The sequence below is a fragment of the Odocoileus virginianus genome, chromosome 9, assembly GCF_023699985.2.
Source record: "Odocoileus virginianus isolate 20LAN1187 ecotype Illinois chromosome 9, Ovbor_1.2, whole genome shotgun sequence".
Taxonomy (NCBI): Eukaryota; Metazoa; Chordata; class Mammalia; order Artiodactyla; family Cervidae; genus Odocoileus; species Odocoileus virginianus.
Genome location: NC_069682.1, coordinates 55,884,952 through 55,912,636, shown reverse-complemented (window position 1 = coordinate 55,912,636; position 27,685 = coordinate 55,884,952). Strand labels below are relative to the sequence as shown.

The window sequence follows — 27,685 nt, the reverse complement described above, 5'->3', positions numbered from 1 at the left end:
GACCTCAGCAGGCACTGGTTATTTGGGCCTGACAGCAAACTCAGGCACGTACTTACCATCGTCCCCAGTTCACGGATGGAAAACCTGAGACTCAGGCTTTTCGCACATTTTTGGAGCTATAAATCTCACAGATACAAGGTTGAGCGAACAAAAGCAAATTGTAGAAAGAGATGGACAGTGTGACCACTTATACAGGATGTGGGAGGGACCTGGAGTAAGGGATCAGTTACACAGAATTCACAGTGTAGGAAGAGCAAATAACGCCATGATAAGAGGCAAAAGCAGGAAGACCAGGCCCTCACCCTGGCAACTAAGGCGACTATCAGGTCACCAAGACACAACCAGTCAGAGACTATCAGGCCACCCAGATACAGCCAATCAGAACTTGTTTACGGAAAGATCCCGCGCGCGCGAATGTCTGACCAATGAAAAGACCCCCGCGAACATGTAACCAATCCGCTTCGCTAAATGACCCCAGCTTATGTTTGAAATTGGATGTTCTATAAATATGGGTAGAAAACCGGGCTCGGGGCTCTCAGCCTGTGCGCCACTGCGTTGGACACAGCGGGGGCCCTAGCTCGAGCTAGCAATAAACTTCCTTCTTGCGTTTTGCATTGTCTCTTGGTAGCTTTCTCTCTTCCCGCTCGGGGATTCGGACATCGGGCATAACATTTGGGGGCTCGTCCGGGATCCCTTGGCGAGGAGAGAAACCTCCCGAGACAGAAGGAAGAATCCGAACGGTACCGGTACCCAGTCAGGTCAGGGAAATCCAGTGTAAAACCGGGGCCTGCTAGGAGAGCAGGGAGGTAACTGGTACAGGGAAATCCAGTGTAAAACCGGGGCCTGCTAGGAGAGCAGGGAGGTAACTGGTACAGGGAAATCCAGTGTAAAACCGGGGCCTGCTAGGAGAGCAGGGAGGTAACTGGTACAGGGAAATCCAGTGTAAAACCGGGGCCTGCTAGGAGAGCAGGGAGGTAACTGGTGCAGGGAACGTTCCTGCCGGTGTGAGACCAAGGCCAGCGAAAACGCTGGAGGGCGACCGGCTCTGCGGAGAAAGGGGTCTTTCGTCCCCTGATCCCGCGGCAGTTGACCAGTGGACACTGTTTGGTAAGTTGAGTCTGTTACGGGGGAGTGCACCCCCCCAGAGACCTAGCACTTGGTTGTCGGCCGACAATTGTCTGTCCGTGTGTTTGTCTACGCTGTTCCGTGTTTGTGTGAGTGCCGGCATTGTCTCGCTTCTTGTCTTCTTTTGGTGTATCATTTGCTATTTCGTTTTGTCTGATCTGGTCTCAATTTCCTAATCTCTTTGGGAGCTTCAGTGAACGGGCGAACGATTGTGGGGGCAATTGATGAGTCCTGGCCAGGGCTACACTCTGGTGGACTCTGAAGGCCCAACAAAAGTGAGCCTAAGTAACTAGAGCCCGACCGGGTGAAGCTCCCCCTTAATACCTCAAACTGAGAACGTGGCCTGAAATTCTTGGTGTGGGCACGGGTCAGGCACTTAAGAGCCGCTAGGGCGCCTGCCACTTGAAGACTCCCGTGAAAGGATAAGGGGGTCACGGAACGGGCCAGAAACCCCTAGGGTGCCCGCCCCCAGCAAGAAAACTTCCGTGCAACGACACAGGCACATAAACAGTTCCAGAAGCATACCTGTCGAAGCGATTAGATCCAGTGGCCGCTGGGTGGCCCCCTTGCCTTCGCATCATTGCAGCCACTGCCCTCCTCGTCAGCGACGCCGACAAGTTGACGTATGGGCAACAACTCTCGGTCTTCACCCCCCACGCCATCGAAGGGGTTTTGAAGCAGCCGCCGGGTAAGTGGATCTCCAACGCCCGCTTGACACATTACCAGGCCCTGCTGCTCGATGCCCCACGGGTGCGTTTTCAGACCCCCTGCTTCCTGAATCCAGCCACGCTCCTACCTAACCCAGAGAAAGGCCACCCTCTCCATGAGTGTAGTGAGATACTGGCTGAGGCCCTGGCGGCATGAAAAGACTTAACTGATGTGCCACTAAGCAACAGTGAGCTGGTATGGTTCACCGATGGGAGCAGTTATGTCAAAGACGGGCAAAGAAAATCGGGGGCCGCCATAGTTGATGAGTCTGGGCAGACGATATGGGCTGAAACACTCCCCCCAAATACTTCTGCACAGAAAGCCGAATTGCTTGCCCTAATACAAGCTCTAGAGCGAGCGAAAGGGAAAAGAGTCACCATTTTCACGGACAGTCGATACGCCTTCAGCACTGTCCACATCCAGGGCCCCATATATCAAGAAAGGGGATTTCGGACAGCTGAGGGAAAAGAAGTCAAGAATTTGCCTGAGATTCGCAGGCTCCTAGAAGCTGTCCAATTGCCCCGAGCAGTAGCTATAGTGCATGTTCCCGGGCACCAAAAAGGGGAAGACCCAAAGGCAAGAGGTAATCGGGCGGCTGATGCGGCCGCTCGGAGGGCAGCCAGCCAAGACTACGTCGCCCCCATATTGACTGTGGAACTTCCCCCTCCCGGTATGGGGGCCTTGCCACCAATTCCCGAGTACTCCCACCCTGATCTCGACTGGATCACTAAGGACACCACCCTCCAGAAGGATGAGAAAGATGGATGGTACCGGGACCAAGACAGCAACCTGATATTGCCTGCCACCCTGGGTCGTCTTTTGTGTGAACACCTACACGCAACCACACATTTGGGAGAGAAAAAGACTGACACTTCTCCAGACGGCCTGCCTGAGGTTCCCCCGACAAAAGGCAACTGTACGAGAGATAATTCAAGCCTGTAAAGCGTGCCAGTTAATGAGAACAAAGAAGAAGCAACACTCAGGAGTGAGGTACCGGGGGGAGGGGCCCGGGCAACACTGGGAGATAGACTTTACTGAGGTAAGGCCAGGGAAGTATGGGTATCGCTATCTGTTGGTTCTGGTAGATACCTTCTCGGGGTGGGTGGAAGCTTTCCCCACTAAGGGAGAGACAGCCATAGTGGTTGCTAAAAAGATCTTAGAGGAAATAGTGCCTAGGTACGGGCTGCCAGTGACTATGGGCTCTGATAACGGACCTGCCTTTGTGAGCCAGATTGTACAAGGGCTGGCCCGAGCTCTGGGGACGAAATGGAAGTTACATTGCGAATATAATCCCCAGAGCTCAGGACAAGTTGAGAGAATGAATCGGACCCTAAAAGAAACACTGACAAAGTTGGCAATAGAGACTGGCGGGGACTGGGTGACCCTCCTTCCCTTCGCACTCTTCCGGGCGCGTAACACCCCATATAAGCTGAACCTTACCCCCTTTGAAATTTTGTATGGAAGACCCCCTCCTGTGTATCCTATTTTTGAAGGAAAGTGCCTGCCACCCCCTGCTCTGGGACAATTCCGGCAAACAATAATGGCATTAAGCAAGGTGCATAACCGTGTTTGGAAGTTGATCCGGGAGGTATACGAGGACCAAAATGAGAAGGCCCTCCCCACACATAATATTAGCCCGGGTGATTGGGTTTGGGTAAAACGACACCAATCTAGAGTATTAGAACCTAGATGGAAAGGTCCTTATGTTGTTCTCCTAACCACCCCTACCGCTGTTAAGGTTGACGGGATTGGACCCTGGGTTCACTGCAACGACGTGCGGCAAGCCACGCCAGAGGAACGAAATAAGGCACAGACAGAATGGAAGGCGAATGTTCATCCGTCGGATCCTTTGAAATTGAAGCTCACCCGCCGGGGAGCCTCCTAGTCCTCTTGCTGATGGCAGCCCTCATCAATCCAGGGATGACTTCTCGCGGCCACATGAACAATCCCCATCATCCAGTCAACATGACTTGGGTGGTCTACAATCCAGAGACCGGAGAACTGATCAACTCAAGCTCGAATGTGGCCCCTCGGGGAACATGGTGGCCCGTTTTGACCTTCGATCTATGCGTCCTGGCAGCTGACAGCAACGGCTTTGGTCCCCACCAGCTGACTGACTTCTTTGCTCATGGCTCTTTCGGCTTATTCACCCGTAATTGTGAGGGTAAGGGCCCAAAATCTTACGAACAAATACCCGTATATGTCTGCCCCGGGGGAGGGAGGGATCGGAACCAAATTAATAAATGTGGGGGAGTTGATTCTTTTTATTGCGCCGCCTGGGGATGTGAAACTACAGGGACGGTCCATTGGCTCTCTAGCTCTAACAAAGACCTCATTCGGGTAAAATCACCCCCGAACACCCAAAAATGCTCTTGGGGAGTATCACCTAAGCCTGGACAATGCTTCCCATTACAGATTGAGTTCACAGATGAAGGAAAAAAGTTTACCAGGTGGGATTTTGGCCGAGCCTGGGGCCTCCGTCTTTACAAGAACGGATATGACATGGGAGTCCGGTTTGAGCTTAAATTAAAGCTGGGATCACTCTATTTGGCCCCAAAGTAGCTTTGGGACCAAACCAGGTGATAGCTCCAAGACCCCCGCCCCCGCGCAGGCCTAGCCCAGAGGCCAGAGGGACCTCAGAGCCTGGTCCCTCTAAATCTGGTTCGCAGAGAGCACCCACAACTGTTAGTCCGCCCCCCCAAGATCCTCTATGGGCTTTAGTAAATGCAGCTTTTGCAACTTTAAATAATACTGACCCTAATGCAACCCAATCCTGCTGGCTGTGCTATGATCTTCGCCCCCCTTACTATGAGGCCATAGGCCTCAACGTCTCCTATAACTTATCTTCAGGCCAGAACCCACCCCAATGTCGGTGGGAGGAACGTAAGGTTGGTCTCACGATGAAGGAGGTATGGGGACAAGGACTTTGCCTAGGCACAGTACCACGGGACAAGACTTCCCTTTGTGCTCAGACTGAAGGTAATCTAAGCCTTCAAGGAAAGGACTGGATTGTGCCAGGGGTCGGGGGATGGTGGATTTGTTCACATACGGGGTTGACCCCATGTTTGAATGTGAAGGTTTTTAACCAGAGTCAAGAATTTTGTGTCCTGGTTGCTATAATGCCAAAGATTTTATACCATTCTGAAGAGGTTATGTACTCACATTGGGACCAAGGAGTACGTAGAAAAAAGAGAGAGCCACTTAGTGTAATCACCATGGCTGCTTTATTCAGCCTCGGGTTGACAGGAGCAGGAACAGGAATAGCTTCACTGTCTCTACAAACCAAGGAGCTGTCCTCTCTCCGAGCAGCCATAGATGAGGACCTGACTCGTATAGAAGAATCAATCAGCCACCTAGAAAAGTCTCTAACCTCCTTGTCTGAAGTAGTATTGCAAAATAGGAGGGGATTAGACTTAGTTTTTCTCCAGCAAGGTGGGGTCTGCGCAGCTCTTGGAGAAGAATGCTGTTTCTATGCAGACCATACAGGTGTGGTGAGGGATTCAATGGCGAAAGTGAGAGAGGGACTAGCGCAACGCAAAAGGGAACGGGAAGCCCAACGGGGATGGTGGGAATGGTTTGGATCCTGGTCACCCTGGCTAACCACTCTGGTCTCAACCCTCCTGGGCCCACTTTTACTGTTAATACTAATACTTACAATTGGGCCCTGCATTTTAAATAAACTAATCACCTTTATCAGGACACAGCTAAATACTATCCAGATTATGGTGCTAAGACAACAATACCGGCCGATAGGTCGAAATAAAGAAGAGGAAGATTCCTCCCCATAATCAAAAGACAGGGGGGAATGTAGGAAGAGCAAATAACGCCATGATAAGAGGCAAAAGCAGGAAGACCAGGCCCTCACCCTGGCAACTAAGGCGACTATCAGGTCACCAAGACACAACCAGTCAGAGACTATCAGGCCACCCAGATACAGCCAATCAGAACTTGTTTACGGAAAGATCCCGCGCGCGCGAATGTCTGACCAATGAAAAGACCCCCGCGAACATGTAACCAATCCGCTTCGCTAAATGACCCCTGCTTATGTTTGAAATTGGATGTTCTATAAATATGGGTAGAAAACCGGGCTCGGGGCTCTCAGCCTGTGCGCCACTGCGTTGGACACAGCGGGGGCCCTAGCTCGAGCTAGCAATAAACTCCCTTCTTGCGTTTTGCATTGTCTCTTGGTAGCTTTCTCTCTTCCCGCTCGGGGATTCGGACATCGGGCATAACAACAGTAGCTATCTCTGGTGGGGGAGGGAGGCAGGAGTGGGGCAGGGGCTTAAAGGGATTGATAAAATTTTGTTACTTAAGCTGGTTTTTAGGGACAAGAAATTTCATCTGATCTTTCTCTCTACCTTTTCAGCCATCTGAAACATTTCAGTAACCATTTAAAATGCACAGAATGAGCAGCAAGGAAATAACCAGGGGATAATGATGACAATGATTATTTTTCCCCTCTGCGTCTTCACGCAATTCCATATTTCTCAATATTTGCATGCTGAAAATTAGTCATAACCTGAGGAAAACAACTAGGGCTGTTGGCAAGAGGTAGAGCTGGGATTGGACCCCAGGTCAGCGTGACTCTGGAGGAAGAGGCCCCAGCCCCTCATCTGCAGCCTCTCTCCAGCTCATCTCTTTGCCTGGGGGGGCCACTTACAGCTTTTGCAGAGCTTTCCTGTGGGGGTTCCCCTCAGCTGCCTGGGAATCACCTTCCTTTCTTCGGCCTCATTTAGCAGACCAACGTGTGCTGGACTGGAGTCAGGGGCGAAGGGCCACAAGTCTCCTCCATTCCAAGCTTCTGAGGCTCTGTTCCTCTGGCCAAGGGACATAGTTTTACTTTCAGCCTCAAGCCCCAGTCATCTCCTCACCTGCCTGCCTACCCCACCAGGCTTCTACATGCTTTACTTCATTTTGTCCTCACCTGAGGTGTTGGTTTCAGGCACCACCACCCCCAACTTTGAAGAAGAGGAAACCGAGGCCCAGGGAACAGAAAAAGGGACTTTCCCAAGATCACACAGGCAGGATGCAGAAAAGTTGGCATTCCTGTGCTGATTCCAAGATGGATTCCTTTCCTGGGCTGAGCATCCTCAGTATGTTTTTCTTTCTTTCTTCCTTTCTTTTTTTTTGAAGATTAAAAAAAATGTGGACCATTTTTAAAGTCTTTATTGAATTTGCTGCTATATAGTTTCTGTTTTATGTTGTGGTGTTTTGGCAGCAAGGCATGTGGGATCTTGGCTGAAAGGCACTGAAAGGCAAAGTCTTAACCACTGGACTGCCGGGGAAGTTCCCCCAGTGTGTTTACAACAGCTTGCTTTCCTGGGCTCTGTCAGGCACTGTCTTCAGTCCTGCATGTATATTCATTCATTTAATCTCCATGGCAACCTGCAAAGTGGCTTCTACTATTGTCCCTGTTTCACAGGCAAGAAAATTGAGGCACAAACTGGCAAAGTGAGAACACACAGCCAGCAGGCAGTGGAGATGGGATTCAGATTGAGTCAGTGGGACCCCAAGGCTCATGCTCAGTTTGTGTCGGATTTACCCCAGGCCCTGGTACAAGGAGGGAGGTTGTAACAGTGAGGACGCCTAGATGGAGGTTTGGAGTCCACTCAGTTCTCAAGGGCTGTCCTTGAAGACTGAGGTGCTATGTGAATCTTCTCTGGCACAAGTTCTCCTTGGCTGAGGGCCTCCTGGGGGAAGGGGAAAATCTAGACCCTGTGAGTTTCCCCTCTGGCGGCCAAGGACCTCTGCTCCCCAGGCCCCAACTGAGTACCCGGGGACCAGGACACAATGGATGGGTCTTGTCGATTAGCCAGGAACTGGCGTAAGTGCTGAGAGTGTGGTTTCTGGCATTAGACAGTCTAAGGGTGAACGTGACCCACCTTTCTTGGTCATGGGACCTTGGGCAAGTCACCACCTTTTGTTTTTTCATCTGCGAATGGGCAGGCAATCTTCCTTTATAGGCTCATTGTGACAATTCAGTGCAATCATTCTCACAGGGCACAAAGGACAGTGTCTGGCACACAGGAAGGGCTTCGTAAATGCCAGCCATAACTCCTGGTCTATTTCTTTATCCTACCCTCTCGCTGGGAGGCAGTATTTTAAATTCCACTTTGCAGAGGCACTACTTGAGGCAGGTGGCTTCCCCAGGGCCCACAGTTGGCTGGCAAGCCCTCTGGGACATGGCCCTTGATTCAGGCTCCATTCCAGGCATTTCAGAGCCAACTCCAGGGCTAAGCAAACACTCAGAGGCCAGAGTCTAGGCAGAGGTACAGGCTTAAGGGCAGACCTGGGGCCTGTTTTCTCACATTTCCCGCTCAAGGAATGAAGGGGAGAGAGGATCTGTGTATATTCCAGCCCGGCTGAGCTCTGGGGACCGGGAGGAGAGAGCCAGAAGTACAGGACCGGCCGGTTCCTCTGGGGAATCCCGTGTGAGGGGCCGTGTTGCTGCTGCCCCCTGGTCATCCCTAGGCCAAGGGCATCTGTGCCAGCTGTTTCTAGGCTCCCTTCTTGGAAAAGGGAGAAGCATTCTTCCAAGAAGCAGATGCTATTCTCCCCACCCCCCCCCCCCCCAGCCCCGAACTGTCTAGAGGAGCCAGCAGTGAGGTTAGGAAATCAAACCCCAAGACATTTTGTTCGGCAGCCGAGATCCATTTCTTGTTTGGATAACCAAGCCGAAAATGCCAAGAATTTACGGGCAGCCTGGGGAGGCCAGGGCAGTTGGGAGTCCTGGCCAGTTTGGGAGGATCTTGGGCTGGGCCAGGACCCCACGATGTGCTCCCGCTGGACGTGCTTCTGACCCACATCCAGCCAGGCGAGGCCTTACGACCACTGGGCCGAGGGGCTGAGTTATTCTGAGGTTTGACGTCAGGGTCCCGGAGAGAACAGCAGAGGCTGGGGGGCTCCTGTCCAGTCCCTGACCCTCCTCTCTTTGGCTTTGGGCACAGAAGGGGAAGAGAAGGAGGCCCCGGCTGAGCCTAGCTGGGAGTGGGGTGCTGGCCATAGCGCTGGGATGTCCTCCAGTGTGGATGGAGCATGCAGACACCCCGGAAGGTAAAGGCAGGAGAGATGGATGGCATAGGAGTGGGCGGACCAGGGGGAGCCCGAGTGTGAGACAGGGAGAAAGCTAGGGAGACGCCAGCCAGACAGGAGAGAGAATGCTAGTGACGGGCACCTGCACACTTAGAGAAGGTGAGTCAGGCCACCGTGAGAGCCACAGGACGAGAGACACAGAGACACAGAGACAGAGAGAGAGAGGCGGGGATACACAGGAAGACAAGCAGAGAGGGCTAGCTGTTCTTGGTACAGACGAGAAAGTAGAGGGCCCCCAGGTTTGGCGGTTCAGAGTCTGCCCTGCTCCTGGGACTCTGGAGGCTCAGCGGAAGCTCTCCTGCCCTTAGGTGCTGAGGGTGGGACAGGAGCCTGGGGACTTGTGTTTCCTCACTCTTCTCATGCGACGAGGACTAAGTATGGCACTTCCTGATGGAGAGGCCCGGGGCGCTGGGGGGTGACAGGACAGGAGTGGGTCTTTATTAAGCACCTGCTCTGGGCGGATGCTTTCCAGGCTCTGCCTCTCTTAGCCCCACATCAAATATCAGGAGTAGGTGCTTTCACTTTCTTGTCTCACACTCACAGCAAGTATTCCTGAGTCTGCGAGGGACTTAGAAGCCAGGCACTAACCACTGGGATGCACAGCCCAGCGAGGGATGCCTGCTCTCCAGCTGGTTCTGCCCACCCCCACCCTCCCCGTTCCCCTCAACATTCCTGCTGCAGCTCTTCACCCAGATGAAGGAGTGGAGCAGAGCCAAGAGCTGATGTGCAGCCCACCGAGCTGATGGCTCCAGACATGAGTCACTGGGGCAGAGGCTTCCAGGAGGAGGGGGAGGGGGAGGAAAAGGAGACCAGTGGGAGGAAGGGAAGGGGAGGGGAGTGAGGAAGGGAGAGAGGGAGCAGGGATGGGGCACCCCCATGCACCCTGAGCACAGGCCGAATAGCTGGAAGAAGAGAGTGGGTATTAGGGAATTTGGGATTCTGGAAGGGAGCACCCCCATTGTCTCAGATCTGGCCTCCCCCACCTCCTTCACACCCTCCAGAGTTTCAGGAGGAGCCCAGACTTTGGAGAAGTGGACTTTGGGTCTCCCTGCTGTGTCATTCTGGCAAGTTCCTTCCCCTCTCTGGCCTCTGAGTTTGCTCATCTGTACACTGGACTGGAAAGAGGGAGAGGGGTTGGGGACACGAGGGAGGGAGGCTCTTCTCTGTAACTTCCCAGCTGAATGAAACTTGCTGAGAGCTCGGTCTGGGAGGCCGGTCTTCCCCAGTCATCCCTGATGGCAATGGTGATGAGACTATTTTAAAACTTTTTTTTTTCCTCTCTTCTGAGAGATTGTAGCAGAAGCCAAAAAGAGGCCCTCAAGTTTCAAAGACTCTGAGATAAGCCCAGACTAAGAGAATGCATGAGAGAAGAACCAGAGGAAGGTCATGGTCACAAGGTAGCAAGTATTCCTGATTGGAGGGAGAGAGATGACTGTTCAGGTGCCTCATACCCCTGAGCCAGTGGCCCTGTGTCTTATCTGGGGAAGGAAGGACTCAAGAATTTCGGGATTTGTGTTTCTTTCCAAGGAGAGTTCCTCATGGAAACAGCTGACATTGATTGAGAATTTACTGTATGACAGGTTCTGGGCCAAGGACTTCATGTGCGTTATCTCAGTAAACCTTCTTAGAGGTAGGTAGTGTTGGCATTGCATTTTATTGGTGAGGAAACAGAGATTCAGAGAGGTGAAGCAACTTGCCATAGGTTACACAGTCAGAAAAGGGCAGATTGAGCCTCGAATTAAAAAAGTTGGGCTCCGGAGTTGGGGCTCTCACTTTCCAGGCTATGCTGCTGCCTAAAGAGGAACCCAGAGAAAAGTGACTGCTGATGGGGTTTGACCTTGGGGCAGGCTCCACTGGCACAGGCTGACCTGGCGGTGACCCAAAGACCAAACGGCCTGAAGGGAACACGCAACCCAAGCACACTCAGGAGATGGCAGGACAAACCTCTGCTTGGACCCCAGTAGAGATCGGGTAGGACTGGGGACCGCAGAGAACACCAGTATGGACAAGTGACACTCCCTGCCCCAAGTTAGCTGCCACCCTTGGATTAACTTGACCAGGACCAGTGGTGCAGGGCTCCTATAGAGATGATGCTGAATTAACTAATAGCTGGTTCAGCTACTGCATCCTTGCCCAGGTGAGTTACCCATGCAGCTGAGAGGGGTGAGTTAGTGGTCTCACTGATCCTTGCAGCCAACCCTCTACCATACTGTTGTTGTCTCCACTTCAAGGAAGGGAAAACTGAGCTTTGCTCATCCACAGCCACATGGCAAGTAAGTGCTGGGGCTGGGATGTAAAGTCAGATCCACCTGATTTCCACATGGGAACTCTTGAACCCCACAGGGCTCCATGGTGAGCCTTGCCCGGGATTATCAGGCTATGTGGACAGCTATTTGGAGAGGACACTCGACTGCCAGATGAAGAGGTGAGCTGGGTGACCTCCTAACCTGAAACCCATTGGTTTAAATCTATCATCTGGCTCAACCAATGTTATCCAAGCACCAGGGACCCAGGGGAGTTGAAGAGGGATGAGAGGGTGAGGCTTGGGGTAGACAAAGCAGGTGGAAGGTGAGAGCAGTGTCCAGGAGAGAGGTGACAAGGGCCAGGGCAGTGAGGAAGACAGGAGGATGAGCTGAGAAGCTGAGGGGACAGGATGGATAGGACCTGCTGCCTGGGAGTGGGGTAGGGTTAAGGACACCCCAGGGCCACAGATGACCTGCTGGCTGGGTGGTACTACCTTCAGCAGAATAGGTGGGGTAGGGGGTGGGAGGGAAGATCTTAGTTTCAGGCAGCTTTGGAGTTGAGAACCTGTGAGCCCTCAGAGGGGAGGTCGGGAGCCCCACAGATGTTGGTTTGGTGTCATCATGGAGCAGGAGGAGATGGTGCTATGGGAGTGCTAGAGGTGGGGGCAGCCCTGGGGGTTGTGCCACAAACTGTGAGAGGAAGCAACAAACAGACTCTGCCCTGGAAAACAGCAACGTTTCAGGAGGAGGGGAGGAGCAGGAATGGCCTGAGAGATGGGAAGACCATGGTGCATCCAGCCATTCAACAGACATGTATTGAGCACCTACTATGTGCCAGGCACTGTTCTAAGCCCTGAGAACCCAGTAACAAACAAAACAGACGTGGCCCCTATCTTCTTAGAGCTCACAGACCAAAAGAAATGTTTTTAAGAACAAGTGGTGGTAGGTGCTAAGGGAGAAAACCAAAGCTGGGTGAAAGGACCATAATGAGGGTGGCTATTTTAAATGTGGTGGACAGGAGGGGCCTTTCCGAGGAGGTGAAGTCTAAGTAGAAGACCTGAGGTGGGTCAGGAGTGAGCTACTTACATGTCTGGGTGAGGGGTGTTGCAACTAGCAAGGATTTTTGCTCAGTAAAAGAATAACTAAAGAGAGTGGGAGCCCCAGGAGGGTTTTGAGGAGAAACTAACCTAGCTTAGGTTTTAACAGGACCACTCTGTCTGCTGAATACAGAATGGACTATTAGGGTCTGGGTGGAAATGGAGCCTAGGACAGCAGTTGTGATGACCATCCAAGTAGAAGATGGAGGTGACGGGTCCAGGATGGAGGTAGGGAAAGCAGTCAGAGTGGTAGATGAGGACAGGCTGATGGAGACAGTTTCTGGAAGGATGGTATTGATTAGCGATACTAAATTTGCCAAGAGGTCAAGTAAGATGAAGACTGAATGGTGGCCACTGGATGTAGGAAATGGGAAGTGGGAGGCTACTTAGGGAAAGGATGGGATGGAGGAGGAAGCGGAGGCAGAGCTCGTACACTTCTGAGAGCCAGGCCAGAAGTCAGAAGGTATAGGCTGGAGAAGGGTCTTGTTCTCTCTCCTCCTCCTCCTCCCCTTCCTCTTTCTTTCTTTCTTTAACACGGGAAATGCAACTAAAGACTGAGGGGAAGGAACAGCCTAAAGGGAGGAGTTGTTAGAGACACAGGAGGAATGGTTGGTTTGAGGAGGTTCAGGGGTTGCAGAGGATGCGACCCACAGGTGTGAAAGAGTGACTTTGGCCCATGAGCTAGAGAAAGGCCCTGGGGACTGGTGGGTGCATAGGTGAATCTGCAAGTGTGGGGTAGGCCCCATACTTTGAAGTAGGAGATCCGTGGTCTGGTGAGAGGATGGTGAAATGGAGGCTGAGGAGGAGACGAGGCTTGGCATGACCCTTACAGGACTGGAAACAGCTGCCAGAAGACACACAGATTTCAGGCAGCATGGAGCCCTCTGTGATCCAGTGTATGTGGCCAAGAGCTCCCTTGAGGGGGGACCTAAGAGTAGGATGGTGGCAGCTGTAACTGTTGCAAGGTAGGAGGGGCAAGTAGACAGGGACTATGGGAAGGTGGTGAATAGGAGGCTGAGGAGATAGATGGTCAGGGCAGGAATGAAACAGGAGTTTAAGTGTGTATTTGAGTATGTGCACAAATCAGCTTGGTTAGATAAGTATAACTCTCCACCTGGGAGATGGTCAACCCAGGGTATGCAAAAGGCCGTCCTTTAGAAAACAGGAGGAAGCCACTGGAACTCTAATTTATGTGATTTCATGTTATCTTCTCAAAGTTTTCACTTGTGTCATACCCTGTACATATTATATTAATAGGGTGCACAAATACTAAATAAATATGCATGTACTGGGGGAGCAAAACATTGTTTGCTGACCCGGCAAATGGTTTGAACAATTTGAACCATGGGATAAAGAGGGACTGCTCCCCATCTTGGACATCATAGGATGCTTTCCTCACTCCACCTAGGGTTGAACTTGCTCTGTTCACCTCGGTTTCTTGCCTAGAGCCTGGCACACAGCAGATGCTCAGAAAATCTGCTGAAAGAATGAGGACAGGGGACCCTAGAGTGGCTCCGGCATCAGGTCAAAATGGCACTGGGGTCCTCAGCCCCCTCATCTCTGCCACCCCATATCCAGTTCATCAGCAGAGCCCATTAGCTTCCCCTTCGGAATATACCAGAATCTGACTGGCCACACCCCCTCCTGCTGTCCTGTCCTGCTTCGCGCCTCCATCACTTCTTGCCTGATGGCTACAGCGGTCTCTTCCTTGGGCTCCCAGCATCAAATCTGTCCCTTATAGTCTATTCTGTTAAAACTAACTCAGGTGTGTCTCACCTGCTCAAAACCCTGCGATGGCACCTGTGAAGTTCAGAGGAAGAGCCAAAGTTCTTCCAGTGGCCCTCAAGGCCTGACACGGTCTGCTCTCCCCTCACCTCTTGGATTTTGTCCCTCAACCCTCTGTCGCCCTCCCTCTCTGTTCCAGCCATGCTGCTGTTCCCCAGGTACCCCAACTACATTCCCACCACACAGCCTTTGCACTTGCTGGTCCCTTGGCTGGGAATAGCCTCCCCCCAGAAACCTTCCCAGGTCGCTCCATCACTTCACTTGTTCTCTGGTCTCAAATGTCACCTCCTCTGAGAAATCCTCTCTGATTGAAGTGAAGAAGTGAAGTCGTTCAGTCATGTCCAACTCTTTGTGACCCCATGGACTGCCTACCAGGATCTTCAGTCCATGGGATTCTCCAGGCAAGAATACTGTAGTGGGTTGCCATTTCCTTCTCCAGGGGATCTTCCCGACTCAGGGATTGAACCTGGGTCTCCCACATTGGAGGCAGACACTTTACCGTCTGAGCTACCGGGGAAGCCCATCCTCTCTGATTATCTGACTTCAAATAGCCACCTCTTGTCACTCCTTGCCTTTTTCCCTTTCTCATTTTCCTTCACCTCTGACAGAGTACATATTGTTCATCCCTTTATTGTCTCTTTCCTATACTGGTCCAGAAGGGAATGTACTCTTCTGCTTATTGCTGCATTTGCTGCTCCTAAGACGGGACTTGTCCACACTGGATGAATGAATGGCAGTTGGGGAGTTAGGTTTCCAGTTCTGACTTCTCTCAGTCTCGTTGTGTGGTCTCAGGCTCATCTCTGCCCCTTCTCTGGGCCTCATCATTCCAATATGTACAATTCAGAGACAAGGGCCCTATTAGCCTGGTCATCTGTGTCCAGGGCAGGGCTCTGGGGTAGATGCTCCACCTGTTGTTCGCTGCCCTCACCGCCCTGCAGACCCAGCCCTTACCTTCTGCAGCCACTGCGTGTTGTTCTCCAGCATTTTTTCCAGCTGTCGAATCCGCTGTCTTGACCACTCTCCTAGGTTCAGTGCAGCCCCCTGGGAGTCCCTCTGGGGACTGTTAGAGACCCTGAAGACCTCAGGCTCGGATGGGCAGGGCTCAGGCTCTGGCAGCACGAAGGTGTAGCTGCATTGGCCCTGCTGGACTCGGTGGGCCTGGCGGCTCCCGGCGGCTTCCTGCCCCCTCTGCTGGGCCATAGTTGTAGAGGCCACAATGAGGAGGAGGCCACCCAGCAGCATGGCTGGTCGGGAGGGCATCCAGAGATGTGGCGATGGTGAGGGGTGTCGAGTCAGAGCCCCGGGGCTGGGCCTGTCTGCCACCTATCTCTGCGCACTGTTTGCACCCGCCGTTGGCCAACAGTGGCCAGGCTTGCCTGCACAGCCGCCGCAGCTGCAAAGCCCTGTTTGGCCAAGCTCTGTCCAGGCGGCTATTTATAATTGCTCCAAATACCACAGCTGCTCCGCTTCCTCCCACCGCTGCACGCTCCCGCCCCTGGCCACCCCCTCACCTCTATTCTTCCCCCTTTCCCTTCCTGCCTCCTCATGCGTGTCCACACACTGCTGCTATTTCCCTGCACTGGCTGGCTCTGCCTGCCTCGCCTCTGAGTCCTTTTATGATCCAGTGGAGGCCTGGCCTCCCTGCCAGAGGGGAGGAAAGAAAACAAGACACACACACACACACATACACACACACACACACACACACACATCCCAAACCCGCAAGCTGCCCGCTTCGGAAAACCAAAGGCAACTGAATTCTCTTTTTCTGTCTCTGTCTTTCCGTGTCTCTCTCCAACCTCTCCTCGCAAGGCTGGGATCTCAAATTTCAGCCCCCAGCGCCTACTCCTTCTCCCCCTCCACCTACCCCTTCTGATTTCGTGTTAGCCTTGGAACACAGCAGAGTGACCTTAGACAGAGCAATGGGGAGGGGGGCAGTGGGGTGAGACTGGGGAGGAGGCAGCCAGTTCAATCTGTTTCTAGAGACAGAGAAAATCCTTGCAAGGCCAGGGAAGTGGGCGCCTCAGCCAGGCTCCCATCCTCCCTTCTCCCTTGGGGCATGGAGGGGTGCCGGACCTTAGGGCGGCCCTGGCTCCGGGGCTGTGACAGTAATGAGAACATGTTCTTGTCTTGAGGCAGATTGTGCTGGGGCTGCCTTTGGCTGGAATGGGCAAGTAGATTTTGGGGAGAAGAGCCTGAGGTACAGCAGTGCCTTGACCAACTCCCAAGTTAGAGGCAGTGAGCTCTAAATCCTCCTCCCCAACCACTGACCCTGAGACTTTGTACCGATAATTTCACCTCTCTCAACCTCCATACCCTGAGGCGGAAACCTCATATCATCCATGAGGAATGTATATGAGTTCTTGGCATGGGGACAGAGGAATTTTTGATTTACTTGTTTACCTGTTTACGGAGTCAAATCCAGGTTCCACCACTCATCAGCTGTGTGACTTTAGGTAAGTCACTTAACCTCTCTGTGCCTCTCTTTCGTCTTGGTGAACTGAGAAATAATATTAATACCATCCACTTCACAGGGTGTAAAATTATGAGTCAAAGCAGTGCTGGCACAAATACATGAGCCAAATACATGTTTTGGTTGTTGTCAGTGTTGTAGTTACTATGTATCGCCCCTTCTCCAACCTACTGGAATATAAACCCCACGAGGGCAAAGATTTGTCCTTGGGAGACCTGGTCGCTGGGCAGAGGACGCCCAGGAATTGGTTGGGCCCCTTCTCTGTGGGCTGCCTTTCTCTGCTGTTTTCCCAGAATGGGGGCCTATCCGGCTTTCTGGTATTTTTTTTTCCCCTTTGTTTTCCCAAATCCTGACGGAATTTTGAACTGGACTAGCTTGGGACGGCAGCAAACTAGGGGCTCATCTGGGGGACTAAGACCATGAAACCAGGTATGTGATTTCCTTTGGCAGGAAAAGGCAAGGCAGCTGGTCATCAGCCACCAGCATTCACGGAGCCCTGCTCGCCCACCTCTGCCTCCACTGAAAACTGGGTCACACCACCTCCGACCTTGCAAGGAAGAAGTGTGTTAATTCAAGTCTCATGAGTATCATAGTATCATAGTATCAAGTCTCAAGTATCATAGTGCCAGGTACAGATGAGCCCAGAGTAAAGGCAACTATTTTTAGGAGTGTGCCAGCTGAGACTTGATTTCAGTGAGTATTATCCTCCCCATTTTACAGAGGAGAAAACTGAAACCCAGAGAAGAAAATGATTTGCCCAAAGTCACACAAGACATCAGTCAGTTCAGTCACTCAGTTGTGTCTGACTCTTTGTGACCCCATGAACTGCAGCACGCCAGACCTCCCTGTCTATCACCAACTCCCAGAGTCCACCCAAACCCGTGTCCATTGAGTCGGTGATGCCATCCAACCATCTCATCCTCTGTTGTCCCCTTCTCCTCCTGCCCTCAATCTTTCCCAGCATCAGGGTCTTTTCCAATGAGTCAGCTCTTTGCATCAGGTGGCCAAAGTATTGGAGTTTCAGCTTCAACATCAGTCCTTCCAATGAACACCCAGGGCTGATGTCCTTTAGTATGGACTGGTTGGATCTCCTTGTAGCCCAAGGGACTCTCAAGAGTCTTCTCCAACACCACAGTTGTAAAGCATCAATTCTTCAGTGCTCAGCTTTCTTTATAGTCCAACTCTCACATCCATACATGATGACTGGAAAAACCATAGCCTTGACTAGACGGACCTTTGTTGACAAAGTAATGTCTCTGCTTTTTAATATGCTGTCTATGTTGGTCATAACTTTCTTTCCAAGGAGTAAGCGTCTTTTAATTTCATGGCTGCAATCACCATCTGCAGTGATTTTGGAGCCCCCCAAATTAAAGTCAGCCACTGTTTCTACTGTTTCCCCATCTATTTGCAAGACATGGAATCTAGAAAAATGGTACAAATAAACCTATTTTCAGGACAGAAATAGAGACACAGATACAGAGAGCAGACTTACAGACTCAACAGCGGAAGGAGAGGGTAGTAGAAATTGAGAGTAGGATTCACATATGCACACTACCATGTGTAAAATAGACAGCCAGTGGGAAGCTGCTATATAGCACAGGGAGCTCAGCTCGGTGCTCTGTGATGACCTAGAGGGCTGGGATGGGGGCGTTAGAGGGTAGATTCAGGAGGGAGGGAATATATGTATACATATAGCTGATTCACTTCATTGGACTAACACAATATTACAAAGCAGTTATACTCCAAATAAAAAAAACACAACACAACAAAGCCCTAAAACAAACAGAAAAACTATGGAGGGACTTGATCGGGAACTAGAACTGGCCAGCCACGCTGGCCTCAGGACCCATTCCACTTCCTTCCACTTACCTGTCAAGGCAGTGCGTGAGCACACCGCCTCTCAACCTCGGCCTCCTCATCCATACACTGGAGGGAGCATTAACACTGGAAGATGGGCTTCCCAGGAGGCGCTAGTGGTAAAGAACCCACCTGCCAATGCAGGAGACCTAAGAGACGCGGGTTTGATCCCTTGATCGAGAAGATCCTCTGGAGGAGGGCGTGGCAACCCACTCTAGTATTCTCACCTGGAGAATCACATGGACAGAGGAGCCTGGTGGGCTATAGTCCATAGGGTCACAAAGAGCTGGATGTGATTGAAACGACTTAGCTCACACACACACACACACACACACACACACACACACACACACAGAGGCATCGAGATAACAAAGGAAGCTCCTGGCACAGGTAATGCATTTAATCTTACTGGTTAAAAGAATGAATGAATGTTACCTACTCCCTCCCCCCTACTTAATTAAGTAGACATGGGCCCCATAATTGCACGAACACAGAAGGGTGCTCTGCACAGAGAGGAAATAGGCTTACCTATTCATAGGAGAAATGCAGGTAGAATCAAAAGAAGAGTTTTGGAAAGCTTGCCAGCCTTCACACCTTCATTTCAGCACTTCCTTCTCACCTCAGGACCTTTGCATACGCTGCTTTCTCTGTCCAGAAACTACTGTCCACATGTCCTCACCTCTTCCACCTTTCATCAGCATTCCAGTTACTGTGGCTGCCAGAAAAGGACCTCAAGACTTAGTGGTTTAAATAAAAAATAACCATGTATTATCTTGGGGTTTCTGTGGGTCAGGAATTCAGGAGCAGCTCAGCTGGGCAGTCTACTCCAGTCTCTGATGAGGTTGAAGATAGATGGTGGCTTCTGTGGTTCAGTTGCTCAGTTGTGTCCAGCTCTTTGCAACCCCATGAACTGAAGCACACCAGGCTTCCCTGTCCTTCACTATCTCCTGGAGCTTGCTCAAGCTCATGTCCGTTGAGTTGATGATGCCATCCAACCATCTCATCCTCTGTTGCCCGCTTCTCCTCCTGCCTTCTATCTTTCCTGGCATCAGAGTCTTTTCCAGTGAGTTGGTTCTTCACTGGTGGCTGAATCAGGGTCATCTTGAAGGTTTCTCTCACCTGTCAGCACCTAAGTGAGCACCCCTCTCACTCCCTGCAATGATGTCTCCAGCACGGTGACTTTGGGCAGCTGGCTTTCCTTCCTAGTCCCTCCAGGCTACAAAGGCATGTATCCCCAGAGAGCCAGGTGGAAGTTACATCATTTTTATTTTTATTTTTGGCCATAACACAGCATGTGGAATCTAGCTCGCTGACCAGAGATTGAACCTGGTGCCCCCTGCATTGGGAGCCCGGAGTCTTAACCACTGAATCACCAGGGAAGTCCCTACATTGCCTTTTATGACCTAGCCTGGGAAGTCATTCAGTGGAAGCTCTACCATATGATCAGGGTCTGCCCAGGTTCAGGGCAGGACATCATCCCTCAGTGGAGGAGTATCATTGTCATACGATGAGCTTGCAGGACAGGAAAGTGCATTGAAGTAGCCACCTTTGGGAAAATCTACAGGTCAAAGAACGGACACTTAGGCGGCTCAGCCCTGTCCAAACCAGAATTGCTCCTCTTGGAGCCCCACCCCTTTATCTTTAGCCTTCTCAAGGTGCTCAGAAGTTAATTACTTGTGTAATTACTCATCTCCCTCTGTTCTCAGCATTTGATATACAGTATGTTCTCAGTAAATAAATATCTATTGAATGAATGAATGAATGCTTGAGTCAGGCTCTTCCTGTAGGACCGACAAGGGGCAGGAGTCTGTGGGGCTCCCATGGGGCTGTAACTCCAGGGCAAGTCCCAGCTGGGAGGCCTAGGGCAGATTAGCATTTGGGGCCGAAGCTTCCTCCTTCTTGGCTGGAGGACGTGAACAGGCTTGACCACGTCTCCTGAGATCTTGCAGAGGAGAGGTCTGGGGGGAAGTTTGCACACTGTCAGGCCACAGGATCTTTGAACATAGGGCCTTGGGGCCAGTGTCGGAGATGGTCTGGGCATAGGTCTGGCTGGGAGGTGGAGGGTTTACAAAGTTACCTCTTGAACTTCAGGGAAATGGGAGCCAGCCATTCCCATGAGAAGCAGCAGGTATCCAGGTGGCAGCAGGCAGGAGGAGCTAGTGGCTGAACCCAGAGAGGAAACTGGAAAGATGCCACCTGGGGTCAGTTGGCAAGCTCAGCAGTGAACTTTGGACCTGGAACGGACTTTGGTGACCAGCATGCTCTGTGCCGTGGACTCCCAGCCCTGAATTTCCTTCTGAGCACCAGACCCAGAACCATGCCTTCTGGAAATGACTCCCTTAGGTCTCAAACAGAACTCCCCATTTTCTCCTCTTCTGACTCCACTCCAAATGAGTTTCTTCTGGGTTCTTCCATCTCTGGGAATTGCCCAACCTGACCAGGCACCTGGACCAGAAGCCTGGAAGCAGGCTTGGCTTCATGGGTGTGTGATGACCTCTGTGGTCACACAGGGCCCCACTCCCAAGAAGGCTCCCATGGCTTGGTTTAATGCTCTGCTGGTACCATCTCAAGATTCTTAATAAGTTCTGAACACAGGGTCTGGCCCTTTTCATTCTGCACTGGGCCTTTCAAATTACACAGCCAGTCTTGCCAGGGAGACTTGAGGCCCCACCATCCACTTCACCCCACCTGTCACCCAATCAAACCTGTTCTGCCAACATGACCCTTTAAATAGTTCTCCCCTCTGTGCCCCTCTTCACTCTTCTGAGCATACTAGAGCCAGCCTGTCTGAGTTGGAATTCTGACTTTCCCATCTCCCAAATGTATGGGCTAGGCCAAAGTGCTTCATCTGTACTTCAGTTTTCTATTCTGTCAAATGGGGTTGATGTTAGCCATTACCTGGTAGAATTGTTAAAAGGATTAAAAAACTGATACGATGACAGCCAACGTTGTCATCGTTCCTGACTGTCACTTCTTTAGCGCAGCATCTTCATCCCTTGCTAAGGGGAGAATAATAGCCTCGGGACTGAACTCTTCTTGTTAATCCATCTTTGGTGCTATAGTCAGTGATTTTTCTAAGACACAAATGCAGCTCCCAACTCCTTTGATTAAAACCCTTCAGTTTGAAACTCCAAATTACTTACATGATTTATAAATCCCCGCAGGATCTGGCCTTCAGCCTCATTGCTCTTATCCTAGGACTTGGTACTTTATAATGAGGTATTGCTTTTACTTTCCAACACACTCTCTACTCTCTCCAGCTCAGTACCTTTGTTTGTAGTAACCTCTGCTTGGACAATCCTCTTCACCTTTGTTCACTGACTTCCTTCTACCTGTCCTCTGGGTCTTAACCTCAGGTATCACCGTCTCTGGGAAGACTTCTCCATCAACCTCCCTCCTTTGGTGCACACAGGTCCTCTTTCTTTAGAAGCCCGAGGCCCCCTGCCTGTGCTTCTCACAGTTTTCGCCCTTGTTTGCAGGCTTTTATCCCCCTCTAGTTTGAAAACCTTTTCAGAGTATCAATCACACTTTCCATTTCTATGTTGCCTATTCAAAGGTCAGCATCATAGTAGGTTCTCAAGAGTGCTTGTTGAGTAGTCTCCTGTGCCCTACAATCTCCACTTTGGGATGCGGGTTGGAGCTGCAGTCCCCAGGTGGAGACTCAGGAAATCACCCTTTCCAGAGCAAGGGCCCCAGGAACTTAGTTTGGGATATTTCAAGTATCTTGCCTCCAAACACTTAAAACAACCCCTCTAGCCCTGCTTTATTTTCCCTTTGCTGGCCTGTTGTTGCCATGGAGCCAGAGCTTGGAGAAAATACTCATATCCATCTGGAGAATTTGGCTTTTACTCAAATGTCTTGGAGCAAAAGAGAACTTATTGGCTGATGAAACTGAAAAGTGTAGGGATATTTAGCTTCAGGCATAGCTGGATCCAGGTACTCAAATGATATTAGGAATTCTTCCCCACCCTCCTTTTCCTCCAACTCTAGGCTCTTGTTTTTCTATGTTAGCTTATCCTCTGACAGTTCCCACCACCATTACCTCCACAATTGATGACAGCAGCTCCAATCTGTCAACTTAGCAAACCCCCTGCCTCCGCCCCAGAAATGGAGACCCTCTTTCCTGATAGCTCTTGGGAAAGTTCTGGCTTGTCACATGGCCATTCCTGAGCCAACTACTGTAGCCAGAGGGATGAAATACTCTGGTTGGTCAGGCTGGGCTATATGCCTCTCATGGGTCAACCTCATGGCACCCAAAGTGATAGAGGGAAGGGTAGGGTGGTTCTCAAGGAGACCTGGGAAAGTGAGACCAGGAGGGAGATGCATATTGATGGGTGCAGACCACCTGCCCACTGCCTCCCCATCCTAGTCATTCATCAATTGGTTTCTTGGTCTCCCTGCCGCCAAGCCAGTGGAGCCTTAGCGTAACTGGGGATTCCATGAGTTCCTACCTCACATTTAGCTCATGAAGCAACTTTGCCCCAAGTCACACACTGGAATCGATTTTCTTAGAAGCATGGCCCTTCCTGCTCCTAGGAACAAAGGCGGAGAAAATGGGATCATTCTTGGGAGAGTCACTTGTTGATTTTGGATCCAAAGAAGAGGATTAAGTCACAGGTCTGAGTCTCCCACTCCTGGCCTCATCTCTGCAATCCATTACTTCCCCCTCCCCTTCCCTTTCAAACTTCCTACATTTCAACACCCAGGGTGATAACTGAGGGTTGCAAGCAGGCAACTTGAAGCTTCCCAAGCCTCTTGTTCTCTACTCTTCACTTCCCTGAGAACATGACCTGGCATCTCCCAGGGCCTCTGGTGGCAATGGGGTGAGTCCTGGCAGAAGCTCAGAGCTGCTGACCACACTGAGGATGATCTGTCAGTGTCCCTCAGGAGGCCAAGAGGGTTCTTGTGGAACAGAAGTCATGGTATCCCCATGATACTTTCCCCTCAAGACAGCAGTCTGTCAATTGTTTCCTGCCCCTGCTTTCTGCCACCCAAACCTAGAGCCACAATAAAATCAATGGATCAGGAGGGACCCAGGCTGGATATTGAGGTCACTCCTGTGACCCACACCTATCGATTAAGAGCTCCCCACTCATGACACTGAATCTTGATTCTACTTTGGGAGGTGAGACTTGGTTTCTTCATCTGTATAATGGGAGAACAATCCCTCATTAGCAAGGTATTGCAGTGGCGCTTCCAGTTACCAGGGCTATGTAATAAAGTAGCCAATGCTTGGTGATCTAAAGCAAGGGCAACACCTATTTTACTCATAGACATGCAATTTAAGCCAGATTTATTGGGGATGGCTTGATGTGACTCCATTCGACATTAGCTGGGGCAGCTGAGGGCTAGAACCTGGAATCATCTGAAAGCTCATCCGTTGATATAACTGAGATCTCAACTGGGGCCGTCGGCCCTAATGACTATGTACGGCCTCTCCATGTAAGGGGGCTGGGGGTGGTTCATGACTGGCCTGGGTATCAGGGGGGATCATTTCAAGAGAATCAGGCAGAAGGCATATAACCTTTACGACCTAGCCTCATGAATCATGCAAGGCCAGCTCTTCTCCACTCTATTCATAGAGGCAGTCATGAAGTCCCATCTGAGTTCAAGGAGCAGGGCAACAGACTACCTCTTAATGGAGAGTGGCCAGGTTTTGGAAGAGCATGTGGGATGAGAGATGTGGCCTTTTTTGGAAAAATATAATCTGCCACAGAAGGGCAGAGAAAATGCCATTTAAGTGTTTAGTGCAGAAGTGCTTAATCGTTGGTAGCTGTTATTACTACCCCTGCTGTTATGGGAAAGATCCAGCATCTCTTTGCACGAAAACGTCCTCCAGACCTTCTGATGGCTAAAGGTGTTGGAGGAAGTGAGATTATTTCCATTGGGACTGCCAGAGAAATGGGCCCAGGAATACTCTGGGATTTGTCCAAAGTCACCCACCATATCAGCACCCAGTCCGGTCCCCACCAGACAAGCTTCAGACGGCTGCCTCTGCTGTTAGCAACAATTGGCTCTCCCCAGAGTCTCCATGTGGGCCTTGGTTTCCCCTCTGAACGATGGCACCGTGTGGGCTCTGCCATCCCAGAGGGGACCAGGATGGAGTACATGCACCTCGTGGCTGTGCTGCTCGGGCTGGGCCACCATCCACGTCCGTCCTTTCTCAGGCCTGGGGAGCCCCACTGCCTCTGAGCCCACGCCTGGCACTCACTGCAGGACGTGAAGAGTGAGGCTGCCAGGTCGGAGGGCAGATCTATTTTGGAACCTGGCATCCCCGGGAGGCCCAGGGGAGCCTGTGACCCAGAGAACCAACAGGCCCCTCTGTATTTTGTTTGTTTTTATTAAACGAGCACAGCATGTCCCTCGCAGAAGAATCAGAAGATACATATTAGCCAGAAGGGAAAAAATACATGGTGCCTGTGCTCTCCCAAGCCAGGGGCAAAAACCATAGCTAGCATTTTGGAATATCTTTCCCCCAACCATTCTACAAATAGATGCACATATTTTGGGGTGGTTTTCTAGAAAAAAAGAAAAAAACAAAACGAAACCCTAAACAAACCTCCCCCAAACCTCAAAGCAACATTTTCCAAGTCATTTTTAATTTCATTTTACTTACACTGGATTTATTTTTTTGACACAGGAACTTAAAAAATGCACAGGGTAATATAATACCACTCCCTATACCCATCACTCCAAATGGGCACCTGTCAACATTTTGCAAGTTTTCCTAGATTTGTTAAAGACATGATATACTACTACAGGTTAAGTTGGCCTCCCTGACATCCTCCTTCTCCAGTCTCATTTTCTCTCCTCCAGGCCCACAGGTCCATATGTACGTATCCATAAATAGTGGTACCATTTTTGTGTTTTCAATACTCAAACGTATGCTATTAAACTGTAAGCAATGCCCTGCAGGCACACTATGTTTCCCAGATCTACACAAATGTCACATATAGATCCCGTGACTGGGGTCCTCGTCTTTCCACGGCTGTGCTTTTGTGCAGCATGTAATCACACTACTTTCTATTTATTCAGCCTCCGTGGATGGACATGGGGTTAGCACAATCTTCAGTAATTCCTAACCAGGCTTCTCTGGCTCTTACACACTAGCCCTTGTGCCATGACCAAGTGCTTATGTAGGGTCTTAATGGAGGGGTGCTCCTTCTGGGATGTAGGGGACATGTGTGGCCAGTCTGGGTAGGTTTCTAGTCTGTGCTTCCAAGTGGAGTGGCTGCATCGAGTTTTCATTCTCTACACTCCTGGCATCCCTTGGTATTGTCACACTTTAATTCTGTGCAATCTGATGGCTATGAAGTGGTATATGTAATTTCAAAGCCTGCACTTCCTATGTATTTAATGCTCTAGGCGTGCTGCCGTCCGTGGGGTCACAGAGAGTCGGAGACGACTGAGTGACTGAGCTGAACTGATGTATTATGAAGTACTTTCTACAGCAGAAGATATTTCTCTAAGTGCATGTTTAATGGTGGCATAAGCCTACACTTGTACAGCCAAGGCTTTCTTAATTCATTTCCTATTGTTGGACACTGGGTTTTGTTTTGGGGTAGACTGCAATACTGACCACAGATCCCCACCCCTGTAAGCATGTTTCTTTGCAATGTGTCTTTCCAGCTCCTCCCTTTAAGAGATGGAGCCTATGTCTCCACCCTTTGAAGTTGGCCTTGGCCATGTTACTTGCTTTGGCCAGTGAAGCAGTTTCAAATGTGAGGCCTGAAAGAGGTTGTGCCCTGGGGCTTTCTCTCTAGCTCACCTGGGACCCTGGAACCGTGGTGTGAGCAAGCCCCAGCTAGCCTGTTGGATGATGAAGGACATGTGGTCAAGCCATCCTATCACCCCAGCTGACATTAAACTGAACTCCGGATGAGTGAGGCCATCGCTGACCACCCAGGCCTAGCTAAAGACATTCTAGACCACACAGTCCAGACCAGAAAAATTGTCCAGGTGACTCACAGAAAAATGACGATAGTAGATATTTCTTTTGTTAAGCCACCAAATTTGGGAGAGTCGAACACAACTGAAGCAATTTAGCACACATTAGCACCAGAGCTGATGTGGCTTCAGTCAGCTCTTCCTTTTGTTCAGCTCACTGAGGCTGTGTATCTTAGGCAAGTTGCTGAGTCTCAGTTCCTCCTCAGTAGAATGGCAGATAATACCCTCCCTCACTATGAGGATAAATAAGGTGGCATATGTGTCACCCAGCGAGGCATGGGTACCCAGCAGGTTCTCTTTCAGGTCCCAGTACTCTTAGACTTGCAAATTTTCTCATGTCCCCTTGGTTCTCCCTGCTTCCCCTCTTTATCCAAAGCTTCTGCATGAGGGTATCACCATTTAAATGTAAAAGCAAACATAAGAATTTAAGTATTTAATGTTCACTTAAGTTAACATCCCATCCCTACCACTACATCTCCAGGTCTCTCCTCCCCCCCAAGACACTCCTTCTTGAAGTTAGGCATGGCCATGTGACTTGCTTTGACCACTGGACACTTTAAAGAACCTTGGTGTGATTTTCTGCTTCCTTTCCTTACTGCAGAGAACCTGAAACCCTGTGTTGAGACAGCAGTAGCATCGAATGGTCAAAATTTTTGGTTCCAGCGAGGCTCCCATGAACTCACCTGATGATTCCCATTGGGGACAAGAAGGATGAGAAAGAAGAAAGAAACCATTGTTGTATCGTGCTGTTTGTTATATCAGCATAACAAATGCTATTTTGGTCTGACCTGAGTTCCTCAAAATATATGTTAAAGTCTTAACCCCCCAAATGTGAGCTTATTTGGAAAAAGGGATCATTGTGGACATAATTAGTTACGATAAGATCATGGTGGAGTAGAATGGGTCCTTAATCCAATATTCCTGGTGTCCTCTTAAGAAGATAATGTGAAGCTACTGTTACCAAATGGAATTCAGGTCCACTCACTCCCTGGGCAGCAAAGTCAGCCTACTGACACTAGGTTCTACTAGGAAATTATGGTGTTTATTGCAGGGCACAAAGCAAGGAGAATGGGCAGTGCATGCTCAAAAGACCTGAAATCCCTACTGGCTCTCAGGGAAGGTTTTTAAAGGAAGCATTTGGGGTGAGGGTTGCAGCTCATGTATTTTCTTCTGATTGGTTGGTGGTGAAGTAACAGGGTGATGTTTCAGGACTCTTAACCATCAATCTTCTGGTTCCAACCAGTCTGGGGTCTCCCTGCTTGTGGTCAGCATGTAGTCACCATCTTCCACTTGTTATTATATATCACTCGGGGGAATATGTAATTGTTATGTATATCCCTTAGGGAGGAACTAGGAGT

At 50.5% G+C, this 27,685-nt stretch overlaps 2 protein-coding genes across 5 annotated transcripts in view; one reads left to right on the top strand and one right to left on the bottom strand.

Annotated features, from left to right (window-relative positions):
- The window catches only part of ANGPT4 (angiopoietin 4), a 48,527-nt gene extending 33,022 nt beyond the window's left edge, over nucleotides 1-15,505 (bottom strand). For 2 of the 4 annotated variants that reach the window (XM_070472493.1, XM_020900877.2), the window contains exon 1: nucleotides 15,002-15,501. In XM_070472493.1, the coding sequence (XP_070328594.1) occupies nucleotides 15,002-15,310 (309 nt within the window). In that variant the 5' untranslated portion in view covers nucleotides 15,311-15,501. Of the gene's footprint in view, nucleotides 1-56; nucleotides 1,646-15,001 lie in introns of those variants that run through there. The other 2 variants (XM_070472494.1, XM_070472495.1) reach the window with 2 other exon arrangements.
- FAM110A (family with sequence similarity 110 member A) overlaps nucleotides 1-27,157 on the top strand; it is a 96,697-nt gene extending 69,540 nt beyond the window's left edge. The window contains exon 2 of the transcript XR_011489587.1: nucleotides 26,929-27,157. The gene's annotated coding sequence lies outside the window, so the exon portion shown is untranslated. The remainder of the gene's footprint in view (nucleotides 1-26,928) is intronic.
- Nucleotides 27,158-27,685: the final 528 nt, after the last annotated feature.